Source organism: Neofelis nebulosa, chromosome 3, assembly GCF_028018385.1.
Source record: "Neofelis nebulosa isolate mNeoNeb1 chromosome 3, mNeoNeb1.pri, whole genome shotgun sequence".
In the NCBI taxonomy this organism is placed as follows: domain Eukaryota; kingdom Metazoa; phylum Chordata; class Mammalia; order Carnivora; family Felidae; genus Neofelis; species Neofelis nebulosa.
Genome location: NC_080784.1, coordinates 44,770,642 through 44,786,223, shown reverse-complemented (window position 1 = coordinate 44,786,223; position 15,582 = coordinate 44,770,642). Strand labels below are relative to the sequence as shown.

Here is a 15,582-nt window from a genome sequence, read left to right as displayed (position 1 = left end):
TCTTGCAAAAGTTTATATTATTATCATGATGTATTTTTACTTGTGTATTCTACTAATTCTACTTATTCTACAATAGCAATGTGGAAAGTCTAGCTGTTGTAATTTTCGAACTTGTACACTGAAATCAGGAGCACAGTGTGGTCATGGATTATGCTGCAAGAACTGTCAAGTAAGATTTAAGTTTATTAATATCTTCCAAGTATATAATGAATCATGTCTTAGATACCTTAGTACATTTAGACCTATGGCAGTAAGTAAAAATAAGTGAACTTTTTGAAACTAATATTACACTTTATGTTAACTAACTGGAATTTGAATAAAGGGTTAAAAATCAATGAACTTTCAAATAAAGAAAAAGATACTAAATTCAGAATCAGATTTCTGATTTTGTGAACCTTAGTTGGGTATTCAGGTTTCCTTCTTATGGCCATTATTTTGCCATAATATTTATGCTGATGTTCTTAAGCCTTGATTGAGAGCTACCATAAAATTATTCAATATAGATCTCCATTAAAAGGGACTTTTAATTTATTCTATCCAATATATATATTTTTATAAGTAAAAATATTGTTACTAGTTGTGATAGGTAGCTCTAGGTATGTAACTGAAAGACACAGCAGTTTCCCATAAATATATAAATAATGAAACTCAGTAGAAGTAGCATTTTCCAAATGCTACATTAGCAAAAAGTTTAAACTGCAAACTTAACCATTTATTGAAAGATCATTTGATTTAAAGATCACACACTAGTTTATATGTAGAAGATGTTGACTCTTGTCCTGTGTTTTCCTTATTAGCTCCTCCAATATATTTATAACAAATTTGTCATTTGAGAATTCGTCTATTACCTACTATGGGTTCTGCATTCTTGATTATCCTTGACTGATGCAGTTTTATGTTATTTTTTTCTAGAATCTTATCATGTGGTTACATTCTTACCTCTGTGATCTTTTTAGTGTCAACTTGAAGTCATGAATTAAGATGTATGAAATAGATGCCCATTTAAGAGTGTTTCAGAATTCTGTATTTGAAAGTGTTAATTACCTATAGGATAATTCAAGAGAAAGATTAATTATTTAATTAATATAATTAATTTTGGGGTGCCTGGGTGGCTCAGTTGGTTAAGCATCTGACTCTTGATTTGGGGTCAGGTCATGATCTCACAGTTCGTGGTTTCAAACCCTGTGTAGCGCTCTGTACTGGTGGTGTGGAACCTGCTTGGGATTCTTTCTCTCCCTCTCTGTCTGTGTCTCCTTTGCTCATGTTGTTTCTAAAAATAAATAAACATGAAAAATTAAAAAAATATATAATTAATTTTGAAATAGAACAGTTTTGAAATAAATATTGATAAATACAACAATCTTAAATGTAATGTTTTATTTTTTGTATTTTAATTTATATTAGATTGAAAGACAAGGTGTTGAATGTAGGAAAGCAAGACATCGTGAATGTGATATTGCTGAGTTTTGTAATGGAAGCTCACCAGAATGTCAACCTGATATGACTATACACAATGGACATGTATGTAAACAAAAATATGTGTGTTATGATGGAGTCTGCCAGGATACAGATGCACGGTGTGAGGTCACATTTGGAAAAGGTAATACTGTTTTGTAACGTCTACATAGTTCGTCCTTAATATTTTTATTAACATTATCAAGACAATTGGCAAATATATAATTATACATGCATATTATATTTATATATAGTTATAATATATGTACATATACATTTTATAATTCTGTATTACACTTATATGTATGTATAATTTAAATTCTATCTATATGTTTAAATTATTCAGTTTAACATCTACATTTTTATTTTTTCAAACTTTATTAAGATATAACTGACAAAGATACATATTTAAGGTATATGAGTTGATGTTTTGCTAAAATAATTTTATGAAATAATTTTGTGAAATAATTGCCACAATCAAGGTACTTAACGTATTAGTTATGTCTATATGCTGAGAAATGAAATTGCTTCATCATAATATAGTTCATTTTTAATTTTTGAGGAGTCTATATATAGTTTTCCATAACTGCTGTACCAACTTCATTCCCAACAACAATGTACAAAGGCTCCCCTTTTTCCACTTGCCAGCACTTGTACTTTTTTTCTTTTTTATAATACCTGTCTAAAAGGTGTGAGTTGTGGTTTTGATCTACATTTTTCTGATGATTAGTGATGTTGAGCACCTTTTCATATATCTGATGGTCATTCGTATGTCTTCTTTTGAGAAATGTCTATTTAGGTCTTTTGCTCTTTTTACATCTCTATTTGTTTTTGCAATTAAGTTGTATGAGTTATCACATATTTTGTAGATTAACTTTATCAGCTACATGGTTTGAAAATATTTCTCCTGCAGGTCTCATTTTCACTCTCTTGAGTGTTTTCTTTATTAAGAAGTTTTTAGTTGGATGCAGTTCCACTTGTCTACTTTTGTTTTTGCTGCCTGTGCTCCCTTGTCATATCTAAAATACTATTTTCTAGACCAATGTTCAGGAGCTTTTCCCATTTTCTTCTAGTAGTTTTACGGTTTTAAGGTCTTAAGTATAAGTCCATCCAGACCCTCATCCCCAGTCTGCAGCTTTATTGAGATATAATTGACACATAACATTGTGTCATTTTAAAGTGTATACCATGTTGATTTGATATGCTTATAATTGCAAAATGATTACCACCATATTGTTAGCTAACACCTCCAACATGTCACATAATTACCATTTACTTTTTGTAGTGAGAACATTAAAATCTTCTCTTCTAATTACTTTCAAGTATATAATACAGCATTAAGTATAAACATCATGTTGTTCATTAGATCCCCGGAACTTATTCATCTTATAGCTAGAAATTTGTCCCCTTTGACAAACATCTCTCCCTTTCCCCCACCTCCCAGCTTGTAGTAATCACAACTGTACTCTCCATTTCTATGAGTTCAGTTTTTTTAAGTGATTTCGCATGTAAGTAATATTATAGAGCATTTGTCTTTCCTTGCCTGACTTATTTCCCATAGCACAATGCCCACAAGTTTATCCATTTGGTGAAGATGGCTTCTTCCTCATGACTGAATAAAATTTCATTTTATATAAATACTATATTTTCTTTACCTATCCATCATTGACAGACACTTAGATTATTTCCATATCTTGCCTATTGTGAATAATGCTGATATAAATATGAGTGTGCAGATACCTATTCAAAATCCTGTTTTCATTTCCTTTGGACATGAACTGGATTAGAAATGGGTTGCTGGATCATATTGTAGTTCTACTTTTAACTTTTTGAGGAACCTATGTACTGCCTAATCATGGTGGTTGTACCAGTTTACCTTTTCACCAACAGTGCATAAGTGTTTCATTTTCCCCACATCTTCACCAACATTTGTTATTTCTTGAGTTTTTGATGAGAGCCATTCTAATAGGTGTAAGGAGTTATCTCATTGTGGATTTGGTTTCCATTTCTCTGATATTAGTGATATATTGAGTATATTTCATGTACCTGTTGGCTATTTTTATGTCTTTGAAAATTATTGTATTCCTTTGTTCTTAAATTTTAAATCAAATTGCTTGAGTTTTTGCTATTGAGGTTTATGAGTTCTTTATATATTTTTGGAATTTCCCATACCCAGATACATGATTTGCAGATATTCTCTCCCATCCCATAGATTGTCTTCATTTTTTGATTGTTTCTTTTGGTATGCAGGAGCCTTTTAGTTTGATGAAGTCCCACTTACTATTTTTCACTTTTGTTGCTTGTGCTTTGGTATCTTATGTAAAAAGTCATTGCCAAAAACAATGTCCATGTCAATGCTTTTTCCCTATGTCATTTTTTAGAATTTTTATGGTGTCAGTTCTTACATTTAAATCTTTATTTCAAGTTAATTTTTGTGAGTTGTGTCAGCTAGGGGTTTAATTCTTTTGCATATGAATATCGTGTTTTCCCAGTGTCATTTATGGAATAGATTCTCCTTTCCCCATTGAGTATTCTTGGCTCCCTCATCCAGTATTAGTTGAGCATATACATGGAGTTTGGTTCTAGGCTCTGTTTTGTTCCATTAGTCTGTGTCTATTCTTATACCAGTACCATACTGTTAAAATTATTAGAGCTTTGGAGTATAAGTGAAATCAGGAATTGTGTTCCTCTAGTTTTATTTTGTCTCAGGATTGCTTTGGCTTCTCAAAATCCCTGTGGGTCCATACAAATTTTAGGATTTTTTTTCTATTTCTATGAAAAATGCCATTGGAATTTTGATATAAATTGCATTGAAACTATAGATGGTATTGGGTAGTATTGACATTTTAACACTATTAATTTGCTGATTCATGAACACAGGATAGCTTTCCTTTGTATCTTACTAGATTTTTTCATGAAAGTCTTGTAGTTTTCAGAGTACAGACCTCAAACTTACTTGGTTAAATTTATTTTAAAGTATTTTATTGATTTTGATGCTGGTGAGAATGGTATTGTTATCTTTATTTCTTTTTCAGCTGTTTTGTTGTTAGTGTATAGAAATTCAAATGATTTCTATATGTTGATTTTGTAACCTGAAAATTTATCGAATTTATTAGTTCTAACACCTTTTTGATGGGGTCTTTAGGACTTTCTCTATATAAGATTATATTTTCTGCAAAGACAGTTTTACTTCTTCCTTTTCAGTTTGGATGCCCTTTATTTACTTTTCTTCCCTGACAGCTCTATGACTTCTAGTACTATTTTGAGTAGAAGTGGTATGAATGAGCACCTTTGTCTTTTTCCTGATCTTAGGGGAAAAGCTTTCAACCTTTCCAATTGTGTCTGATGCTGGCTGTGGTTTGTTATATGTGGCATTTATTGTGTTAGGGTATGTTCCTTCTGTACTCAATTTGTTGATTATTTTTTATCATGAAAGGATGTTGTATTTTGTTAAATGCTTTTTCTATATTTATTAAGAGGATTTTGTGATCTTTTATTGTTCATTCTGTTAATGTGGTGTATTACATTTATTGATATGCATATGTTGAACTATCTTTGCATTCCAGAGATAAATACCATTTGAGTATGGTGTTTGGTACCTTTTTAAAAAATATAATTTATTGTCAAATTGTCTTACATACAATACCCAGTGCTTATCCCAACAGGTGTCCTCCTCAATGCCCATCATACACTTTCCCATCTGCCCTACCCCCCCACCAACTCAGTTTTTTTTCTCTGTATTTAAGAGTATCTTATGGTTTGCCTCTCTCCCTCTCTTTTTATAATTCCCCCCCCCCTTTCTCTTTCCCCATGGTCTTCTCTGAAGTTTCTAAAGATCCACATATGAGTGAAAACACATGATATCTGTCTTTCTCTGACTATATCACTTAGCATAATACCCTCCAGTTCCATCATGTTGCTGCAATGGCATGATTTTATTCTTTCTCATTACTAAGTAGTATTCCACTGTATATATGAACCACATCTTCCTTATCCATTCATCAGTTGATGGACATTTAGGCTCTTTCCATAATTTGGCTATAATTGAAAGCAATGCTATAAACATTGGGGTACATGTGCCCCTATACATCAGCACTCCATGATTTACCTTGGGTAAATTGGCTAGCTAGCAGTGTTATTGCTGGGTCATAGGGTAGTTCTATTTTTAATTTTTTGAGGAACTTCCACACTGTTTTCCAGAGCAGCTGCACCAGTTTGCATTCCCACCAACAGTGTAAGAGGGTTCCTGTTTCTCCACATCCTCACCAGCATCTGTTGTTTCCTGAGTTGTTCATTTTAGCCACTCTGACTGGTGTGAGGTGGTATCTCAGTGTGGTTTTGATTTGTATTTCCCTGATGATGAGTGGCGTTGAGCATCGTTTCATATGTCTGTTGGCCATCTGGATGTCTTTGGAAAAGTGTCTATTCATGTCTTCTGCCCATTTCTTCACTGGATTATTTGTTTTTTGGATGTTGATTTTGATAAATTCTTTATAGATTGTGGATACTAGCCCTTTATCTGATATGTAATTTGCAAATACCTTCTCCCATTCCGTTGGTTTCCTTTTAGTTTTGTTGATTGTTTCCTTTGTAGTGCAGAAGTTCTTTATCTTGATGAGGTCCCAATAGTTCACTTTTGCCTTTAATTCCCTTGCCTTTGGAGATGTGTCAAGTAAGAAATTGCTGCGGCTGAGGCCAAAGAGGTTTTTTCCTGCTTTCTCCTCTAGGGTTTTGATGGTTTCCTTGTCTCATATTCAGGTCTTTCATCCATTTTGAGTTTATTTTTTGTGTATGGTGTAAGAAAGTGGTCTAGTTTCATTCTTCTGCATGTTGCTGTCCAGTTGTCCCATCATCATCTTTATTCCATTGCATATTCTTTCTTGCTTTTTTGCTAAAGAGACTGTCTTTGATCCATTGGATACTCTTTCCTGCTTTGTCAAAGATTAGTTGGCTATACATTTGTGGATCTATTTCTGGTTCTCTATTCTATTTCATTGGTCTATGTGTCTGTTTTTGTGCCAGTTCCATAATGTTTTGATGATTACAGCTTTGTAATAGAGGCTAAAGTCTGGGTTTGTGATGCCTCCTGCTTTGGTTTTCTTCTTCAGTATTACTTTGGCTATTTGGGGTCTTTTGTTGTTCCATACAGATTTTAGGATTGCTTGTTCTAGCTTTGAAAGAATGCTGGTGGTACAATTTTTATTGGGATTTCATTGAGTGTGTAGATTACTTTGGATAGTATTGACATTTTAACTATTTATTCTTCCAATCCATGAGCATGGAATGCTTTTCCATTTATTTGTGTCATCTTCAATTTCCTTCATAAGCTTTCTGTAGTTTTCAGCATATAGATATTTTACATCTTTGGTTAGGTTTATTCCTAGGTATTTTATGGTTCTTGGTGCAGTTGTGAATGGGATCAGTTTCTTTATTTTTCTTTCTGTTCCTTCATTATTGGTGTATAAAAATGCAACTGATTTTTGTACATCGATTTTGTACCCCGTGACTTTGTTGAATTCATTTATCAGTTTTAGCAGTCTTTTGGTGGAGTCTGTTGGGTTTTCTGTGTAGAGTATCATGTCGTCTGCAAAAAGTGAAAGTTTGACTTCTTCTTTGCCAATTTGGATGCCTGTTATTTCATTTTGTTGCTTGATTGCTGATGCTAGGACTTCCAACACTATGTTAAACAACAGTGATGAGAGTGGACATCCCTGTCATGTTCCTGCTCTCAGGGGGAAAGCTCTCAGTTTGTCCCAATTGAGGATATTAGCTGTGGACTTTTCATATATGGCTTTTATGATGTTTAAGTATGTTCCTTCTATCCCGACTTTCTTGAGGGTTTTTATTAAGAAAGCGTGCTATATTTTGTCAAATGCTTTTTCTGCATCTATTGACAGGATCATATGGTTCTTATCCTTTCTTTTGATGTATCACATTGATTGATTTGCGAATATTGAACCAGCCCTGTAGCCCAGGAATCCCATTTGGTCATGGTGAATAATTCTTTTTGTATGTTGTTGAATTCAATTTGCTAGTATCTTGTTCAGAATTTTTGCATCCATGTTCATCAGGGATATTGGCCTGTGGTTCTCCTTTTTTGTGGGGTCCCTGTCTGGTTTGGGAATGAAGGTAGTGCTAGCTTCATAGTATGATTACGGAAGTTTTCTTCCATTTTTATTTTTTGGACCAGCTTGAGAAGGATAGATATTAACTATGCTTTAAATGTCTGGTAGAATTCCCCAGGGAAACCATCTAGTCCTGGACTCTTATTTGTTGGGAGATTTTTGATAACTGATTCAATTTCTTTACTAGTTATGGGTCTGTTCAAATTTTCTATTTCTTCCCCTTTGAGTTTTGGTAGTGTGTGGGTGATTAGGAATTTGTCCTTTCTTCCAGGTTGTCCAGTTTGTTGGCATATAATTTTTCATAGTATTCTCTGATAATTGCTTATATTTCAAGGGATTAGTTGTAATAAATCCATTTTCATTCATGATTTTATCTATTTGGGTCCCCTGAGAAGCCTGGCTAGAGGTTTATCAATTTTGTTTATTTTTTCAAAAAACCAACTCTTGGTTTCATTGATCTGTTCTACTGTTATGTTTTTTGTTTTTTTGTTTTTTTGGATTCTATATTGCTTATTTCTGCTCTGGTCTTTATTATTCTCTTCTTCTGCTGGCTTTGGGGTTTCTTTGCTGTTCTGCTTATAGTTCCTTTAGGTGTGTTGTTAGATTCTGTATTTGGGATTTTTCTTGTGTCTTGACACAGGTCTGGATTGCAATGCATTTTCCTCTTAGGACTGCCTTTACTGCATCCCAAAGGGTTTGGATTGTTGTGTTTTCATTTTCGTTTGTTTCCATATATTTTTTGATTTCTTCTTTAATTGCATGGTTGACCCATTTGTTCTTTAGTAGGATGTTCTTTAACATCCATGCATTTGGAGGTTTTTCAGACTTTTTCCTGGGTTGATTTCAAGTTTCATAGCATTCTGATCTGAAAGTGTGCATGGTATGGTCTCAGTTCTTTTATATTTATTGAGGGGTGTTTTGTGACCCAGTATGTGATCTATCTTGGAGAATGTTCCATGTGCATTCGAGATGAATGCTTATTCTGCTGCTTTGGGATGAAAAGTTCAATATATATGTCTGTTAAGTCCATCTGGTTCAGTGTATCATTCAGGGCCATTGTTTCTTTATTGACTTTCTGTCTAGATGATCTGTCCATTGTTGTAAGTGGGGTATTAAAGTCCCCTGTAATTACCACATTCTTACCTATAAGATCGCTTATGTTTGTGATTGTTTTATATATTTAGGTGCTTCCAAATTGTTAGCTCTTCTTGATGGATAGACCCCATAATTACTATATAATGCCCTTCTTCATCTCTTGTTACAGGCTTTAGTTTAAAATCTAGTTATCTTATAGAAGTATGGCTACTCCAGCTCTCTTTTGACTTCCAGTAGCATGATAGATGGTTTTCAATCCCCTCACTTTCATTCTGAAGGTGTCCTCAGGTCTAAAATGGGTCTCTTGTAGACAGAAAATAAATGGGTCTTATTTTTTAATCCATTCTGATACACTATATTTTTTTATCGGAGCATTGAGTCCATTTACATTGTGTTATTATTGAAAGACATGGGTTTAGAGTCATTGTGTTATCTGTAGGTTTCATGCTTGTAGTGATGTCTCTTGTCCTTTGTGGTCCTTGCAACATTTCACTCACAGAGTCCCTCTTAGGATCTCTTGTAGGGCTGGTTTAGTGGTGATAAATTCCTTCAGTTTTTGTTGGTTTGGGAAACCCTTTATCTCTCCTTCTATTCTGAATGACAGGCTTGCTGGATAAAGGACTTTTGGCTGCATATTTTTCCTGTTCATCACATTGAAGATTTCCTGCCATTCCTTTCTGGCCTGCCACGTTTCAGTAGATAGGTCTGCTACTTCCCGTATGTGTCTACCCTTGCATGTTAAGGCCCGTTTATCCCTAGCTGCTTTCAAAATTCTCTCTTTATCTTTGTATTTTGCCAGTTTCACTATGATATGTTGTCCAGAAGATTGATTCAAGTTACATCTGAAGGGAGTTCTCTGTGCCTCCTGGATTTCAATGTCCATTTCCTTCCCCATATTGGGGAAGTTCCCAGCTATGATTTGTTCAAGTATATTTTGGCCTTTTCTCTCTCTTTTCTTCTTCTGGAATTCCTATGATATGGATATTGTTCTGTTTCATTGACACTTTGTTCTCTAATTCTCCCCTCATGATCCAAATTTTTAAAAATTTTTTTCTCAGCTTCCTCTTTTTCCATAATTTTATCTTCTATTTCACCTATTCTCCCCTCTTCCTCTTCAATCCTCGCTGTGACCACCTCCATTTTATTTTGCACCTCATTTATAGCATTTTTAATTCATCATTACTATTTTTATTTCCTTGATCTCTGCAGCAATAGATTCTCACTGTCTTCTATGCTTTTTTTCAAGCCCAGCAATTAATCTTATGACTATTATTCTAAATTCTTGTTCAGTTATATTGTTTGTATCTGTTTTGGTCAATTCTTTAGCTGTCATTTTTTCCTGGAATTTCTTTTGAGGAGAATTCTTCCATTTTTCATTTTGGCTAGTTTTCTGTCCCTTACGTGTTTTATTTATTTATTTAAAATTTTTTTTTACATTTATTTATTTTTGATAGAGACAGAACACAAGTGGGGGAGGGGCAGAGAGAGAAGGAGACACAGAATCCGAAGCAGGTTCCAGGCTCTAAGCTGTCAGCACAGAGCCCGATGCAGGGCTCAAACCCATAAACCACGAGATCATGACCTGAGCTGAAGTTGGATGCTTAACCGACTGAGCCACCCAGGTGCCCCTGTCTCTTATGTGTTTTAAAAGCTTGTTATATGCCCTGCACCTGCGAGCACTACTATATTAATGACCCCTCATTAATTACATACATTTGGTCCTAAGTCTGGTCCTAGTTCAGCTTGTCCTTGTTGATTTTCTGTCTGGATATCTATCCATTGTAGAAAGTGGAATATTTTTTATTATTTTTTAAAGAGTTTTTAAATGTTTATTTATTTTTGAGAGAGAGAAAATGTTCAAGCAGGGGAGGGACAGAGAGAGAGAGGGAGACACAGGATCGCAAGCAGGCTGTAGGCTCTGAGCTGTCAGTGCAGAGCCCGACATGGGACATGAACCCACAAACTGTGAGATAATGACTTGTGCTGAAGTTGGTTGTTTAACCAACTGAGCTACCCAGGCACCCCAGAAAGTGGAATATTTAATGTATTGTTGTCTGTTTCTCCCTTCAATTTTGTTAGTGTTTGCTTATGATATTTAGGTACTCCAATGTTGGGTGCATATATATTTATGATTGTTGTATCTTCTTGATGAATTGACTGCCTTTTCGTGGTATAATGACCTTTATTTTTCTTGTTGCCATTTTTGGCTTAAAGTCAATTTTGTTTGATATAAGTGTAGCTATCTCTGCTTGCTTGTTTTCCACTTGCATGGAAAATCTTTTTCCTTTCCTTTATGTTTGCTTATGTGTGTCCTTATAGATGAAGTGATTCTTTTATGGGCAGCATATACTTGTTTTTTTACCTGTTCAGCAATTCTGTGTCTTTTGATTAGAAAATTTAGTCCATTTGCATTTGAGTAATTATGGATAGGTAAGGACTTACTAATTCTATCTTATTAGTTGTTATTTTCCTATTTTGTAGTTTCCTTGTTTCTTCTCTCTTAATATCTTCCCTTGTGAATTTGTGATTTTTCATAGTGGTGTGCTTTGGTTCCCTTCTCTTTATTATTTGTGAGTCTACTGCAGGTTTTGTTTATGGTTACCATAAGATTTACATAAATATATGTATAACAGCTTATTTTATGTTGATAGCAATTTTGATATTATAAAACCCTACCCATTTCTCCCCTCCTGTTATGTTTATGATGTCACACTTTACATCGTTTTGTAGTGTGTATCCACTGAAAAATTACTGCAGCTATTTCTATTTTTAATACATTTTTCCTTTAACCTTTATACTAGAGTTAACACACCACCATATTACAGTTATAGAGTATTATGAATTTGACTGTATCCTTGCCTTTACAAGTGTGTTGTATATTTTCATTTGTGTTCATGTTACTGATTAGCTTTTTTTCATTTCAGCTCAATAAACTTTTAGCATTTCTTCTAAGGAAGACTTAGTGTTGGATCAATTCCCTTAGCTTTTGTTTATTAGGGACAGTCTTTATCTCACCTTAATTTCTGAAGGACAACTTTGCTGGGTAAAACTGGTTACCAGTTTCTTTCTTTCAGAACTTTGAATATATCTTTCCATTCTCTCCTGGCTTGCAAGATCTCTGCTGAGAAATCTACTGACAGTCCTTTAGGGGGGAGGGTCCCTTTTAGGAGACAATATTATTCTCTCACCACTTTCTCTTGGTTTTAATTTTACATAGTTTTATAATGTGTTTTTTTTTTAATTATAATGTGTCTTTATTAAGTGTCTTAGAGAAGATTATTTTGGATTGAAATTTTGAGGTGATCCATTAACTTCGTAAACTTGAATGTCCAAATCTCTACTCAGGTTTGAGATGTTCTCAGCCATTATTTCTTTAAGTAAGACTTCTAGTTTTTTCTCCCTCTCTTGTCTTTCTGGGACTTCAATGATGCATATACATCATTTCTCTCAGTGGTGTCCTATAAGTCACATAGGCTTTCTTTGTTCCCTTTCATTCTTTTTCTATTAGTTTCCCTGATTGGATAATTTCAGTTGATCTGTCTTCTAGCTTACTGATTCTTCTGCTTGGTCAGTTCTACTGTTAAACTATGCTATTGAATTCTTCAGTTTAGTCATTGTATTATTCAGCTCCAAAATTTCTGATTGGTTCTTAGGTTTTCTATTTGTTGAGCCACTCATTTTGTTCTTGTATTGTTTTTTGATTTTATTAAATTGTTAATCTGTACTTTCATGTTCTCTTGTGGCTCATCTTTAGAACAATTATTTTGAATTATTGGTTAGAAAGTTCCTGGATATTTATTTGTGAGAAGCCATTTACTGGAGGTTTACTGTATTCTTTGGGTGGCATCATGTTTCCCTGCTTTTCATGATCCCCTGTAGCCTTGTGTAGCTATCTACTCATGAAGAAACAGTCACCTCTTCCAGACTGACTTTGATAAGGGAAGACTTTCACTTATGGGTGGGGGGACTCTGAAGTAGGTGGTGACCCTGAGGCTAGTGGTGCAGTGCACCCAATTTAGGCATGTGTTGGTGGCACTTGGTCTGTGGGGTGTGGTATCTCTTTGGCTTAGGCCATTGGGGTCCACGGCATTGACATTGTGTAGTCAGACAGTCTGAAAGTGACTGCTGGGGCTCTTGGAGTCCTCAGCAAAAAGTCCACTGGCTAGAGACTAGGTACAGGCAGTGATGATGACTAGAGGTGGTTGAGTGCACACCCTTGGCTGCAGAGGCCTTTTCCAGGTGCCTGTGTAGGGGTAGGGGTTGGTTGGATACACACTTACAGTGGTGGGGGCCAGGGAAACAGCAAGTGCCAAGGCCAATTATAGGCTCACTGGCAGCTGTCAGGTCACTGGCAGCTGTCAGGTCACTGGCTGTTGGTATACTCTACCATAGCTGCACCCTCTTAGGCATACACACTGCATTAGAGGCTGATGATAGTCTTTAGGCCACTTGTATGCAGGTGCATTGTGGAGGGGCTAGCTCCAGGTAGGCCCTGAGGTACAGACCATTAAATAAAGATGGGGCCTAGAGCAAGCCTAAAAATAGCTGGTGAGACCCTGGCTGTTAGTATGTTCCTCTGTAGCTGAACACCCTCATTCTGGATGAGCACACTGCATCTGGTGGCAGATGTCAGGTCAGCAGTGTCCAAGTGCACAGTTGTAGGGGTAGCCCAAGCATATATATGGGGGTGGGGTCTGCTGGGCTGGGTGGGGAGGTTTAGGATGGTGTCTTGCACTGCACAACCATAGAGGCCTAGGCTGACTATAAATGTAGTTCCTGGGCTCTGGCATGGGTTGGTGTGGAGGTAATGGGACGAACTCAAGTAGCTGGCTTCAGCAATCATGAATACCTGTGTGATGAAACGTGAAATCTGCAGGTAATCTGCAGCAGCTGTGTGGGCCATTAGTTTCATCAGCAGTGAAACTTCTGGTTTTGTCTATAAAATAGGTCACCGTGGACCATGATTCCTTCCACTGTATGGCTATTACTAGTAATCCCTAGTTTTCTTCCTGTTTCTAGCTGCTCAGTTTTGCCAGTCAGAGTGCAGTAAAACCAAAGCAGGACCTTTGTGCAGCTTCCTGGAAGGCTGGAAGTATTGGTCACTCACCAATTTTTCCTTTCTTTGCCGGGGAAACTCTTTCTGCCAAGAAAGTTCCCTTTTGATGATGAACAGTATCAGCTTGGGGATGGGCCACACAGACAAAATGAAGCTATCTTTTGTCTCTCTTCTTGTGTGATTACTTTCAGGTTTTTTGTACTACTTTTTTAGAGAGACTCTAAAGCTCTCCCAGAACTGTTTTTATTCATGGATAGCTATCTAATTGTTGACATTTGTGGGCAAATGAGAAGGCTGTTGTCCCTTATGTTGCCATTTTGGTCAGGTTACTCTTAAGTCATGTTTTAAGTTTTTAATCCATTTTGAGTTGATTTTTGTGTATGATGTCAGACAGATGTCCAATTTCAATCTTCTCAATCTCTTTTCTTTTTGATAACTCTGGCTAGGAGTTTATCAATTATGTTTATTCTTTCAAAAAAAAAAAAACCAGCTCTTAGTTTCATTCATTTGTTCTATTCTTTTTTTTTTTTTTTGGATTCTATATTGTTTATTTCTGCTCTAATCTTTATATTTCCCTTCGATACGTCCTGGAGAAAGTTTCATGTGCACTCGAGAAGAATGTGTATTTTGTTGCTTTAGGGTAAAATTTTCTGAATGTATCTGTTAAGTCCATCCGGTCCAGTGTGTCATTCTAAGCCATTGTTTATTTATTAATTTTTCTGCTTGGATGATCTGTTCATTGCTATCAGTGGGGTGTGAAAGTCCCTACTATTGTGGTATTATTATAAATGAGTTTATTTATGTTTGTTATTAATTGATTTCTATATTTGGGTTCTCTTAAGTTGGGGGCATAATTTATTTACAACTGTTAGGTCTTAGACTCCTTAATTATGATATAATGGTGTTCTTCATCTCTTGTTAAAGTCTGTGGTTTAAAAATCTAGTTTCTCTGATATACATATACCTACTCTTGGTTTCTTTTGATATGCACCAGCATGATAGATGGCTCTCCATCCCCTCACTTTTAATCTGCAGGATCTTTAGGTCTGAAATGAGTCTCTTCTAGGCAGCATATAGATGGATCTTGTTTTTTTTTTTTGTTTTTTTTTTTTTAATCCATTCTGATACCCTATGTCTTTTGATTGGAGCAGTTAGTCCATTTACATTCAGAGTGATTATTTAAAGATATGAACTTAGTACCTTTTTTTTTTTTTTTACTTATAAAGTTGGTATTTCTGGTGATGTCTTCTGGCTTTTTGTAGGCTTTGTTGCTTTGGTCTTTTTTTTTCCTACACTCAGAGAGTCCCCCCTTAAAATTTCTTGCTGGGCTGGTTTAGTGGTCACAAACTCCTTTAGTTTTTGTTTGTCTGGGAAACTCTATTTCTCCTTCTATTCTGAATGACAGCCTTTATGGATAAAGCATTCTTGGCTACATATTTTTCCCATTCAGCACACTATTTCCTGCTACTCCCTTCTGGCCTGCCAAGTTTCAGTGGACAAGTCTGCTGCTAACCTTATGTGTCTACCCTTTAGGTTAAGGAACTTTTGCCCCTGGCTGTTTTCAGGATTCTCTCTTTATGTTTGTAGTTTGCAGGTTTCACTATAATATGTCATAGTGTTGACCTGTTTTTGTTGAGTTTGAGGGGAGTTAGTTTTAGTTTTCTGTGGCTATTGGACTTCAATGCCTATTTACTTCCCCAGATTAGGGAAATTCTCAGCTATAATTTGTTTGAATAAAACTTCTGCCCCCTTTTCCTGCTCTTCTTCTTCTGGAACTCCCATGATATGGATATCGTTTCATTTTTATGGAAACAGTAAATTATCTCAATCTCCCCTCATGATCTAATAGTT

General features: G+C 35.4%; 1 protein-coding gene across 6 annotated transcripts in view; it reads left to right on the top strand.

Annotated features, from left to right (window-relative positions):
• ADAM32 (ADAM metallopeptidase domain 32) overlaps window positions 1–15,582 on the top strand; it is a 173,547-nt gene that overhangs the window by 80,877 nt on the left and 77,088 nt on the right. For all 6 annotated transcript variants that reach the window (XR_009259107.1, XR_009259108.1, XM_058720620.1 and 3 more), the window contains 2 exons: window positions 77–169; window positions 1,405–1,600. Coding sequence is in view for 4 of the 6 variants with exons in the window: in XM_058720620.1 (XP_058576603.1) it covers window positions 77–169; window positions 1,405–1,600 (289 nt within the window). In the remaining 2 variants the exon portion in view is untranslated. The remainder of the gene's footprint in view (window positions 1–76; window positions 170–1,404; window positions 1,601–15,582) is intronic.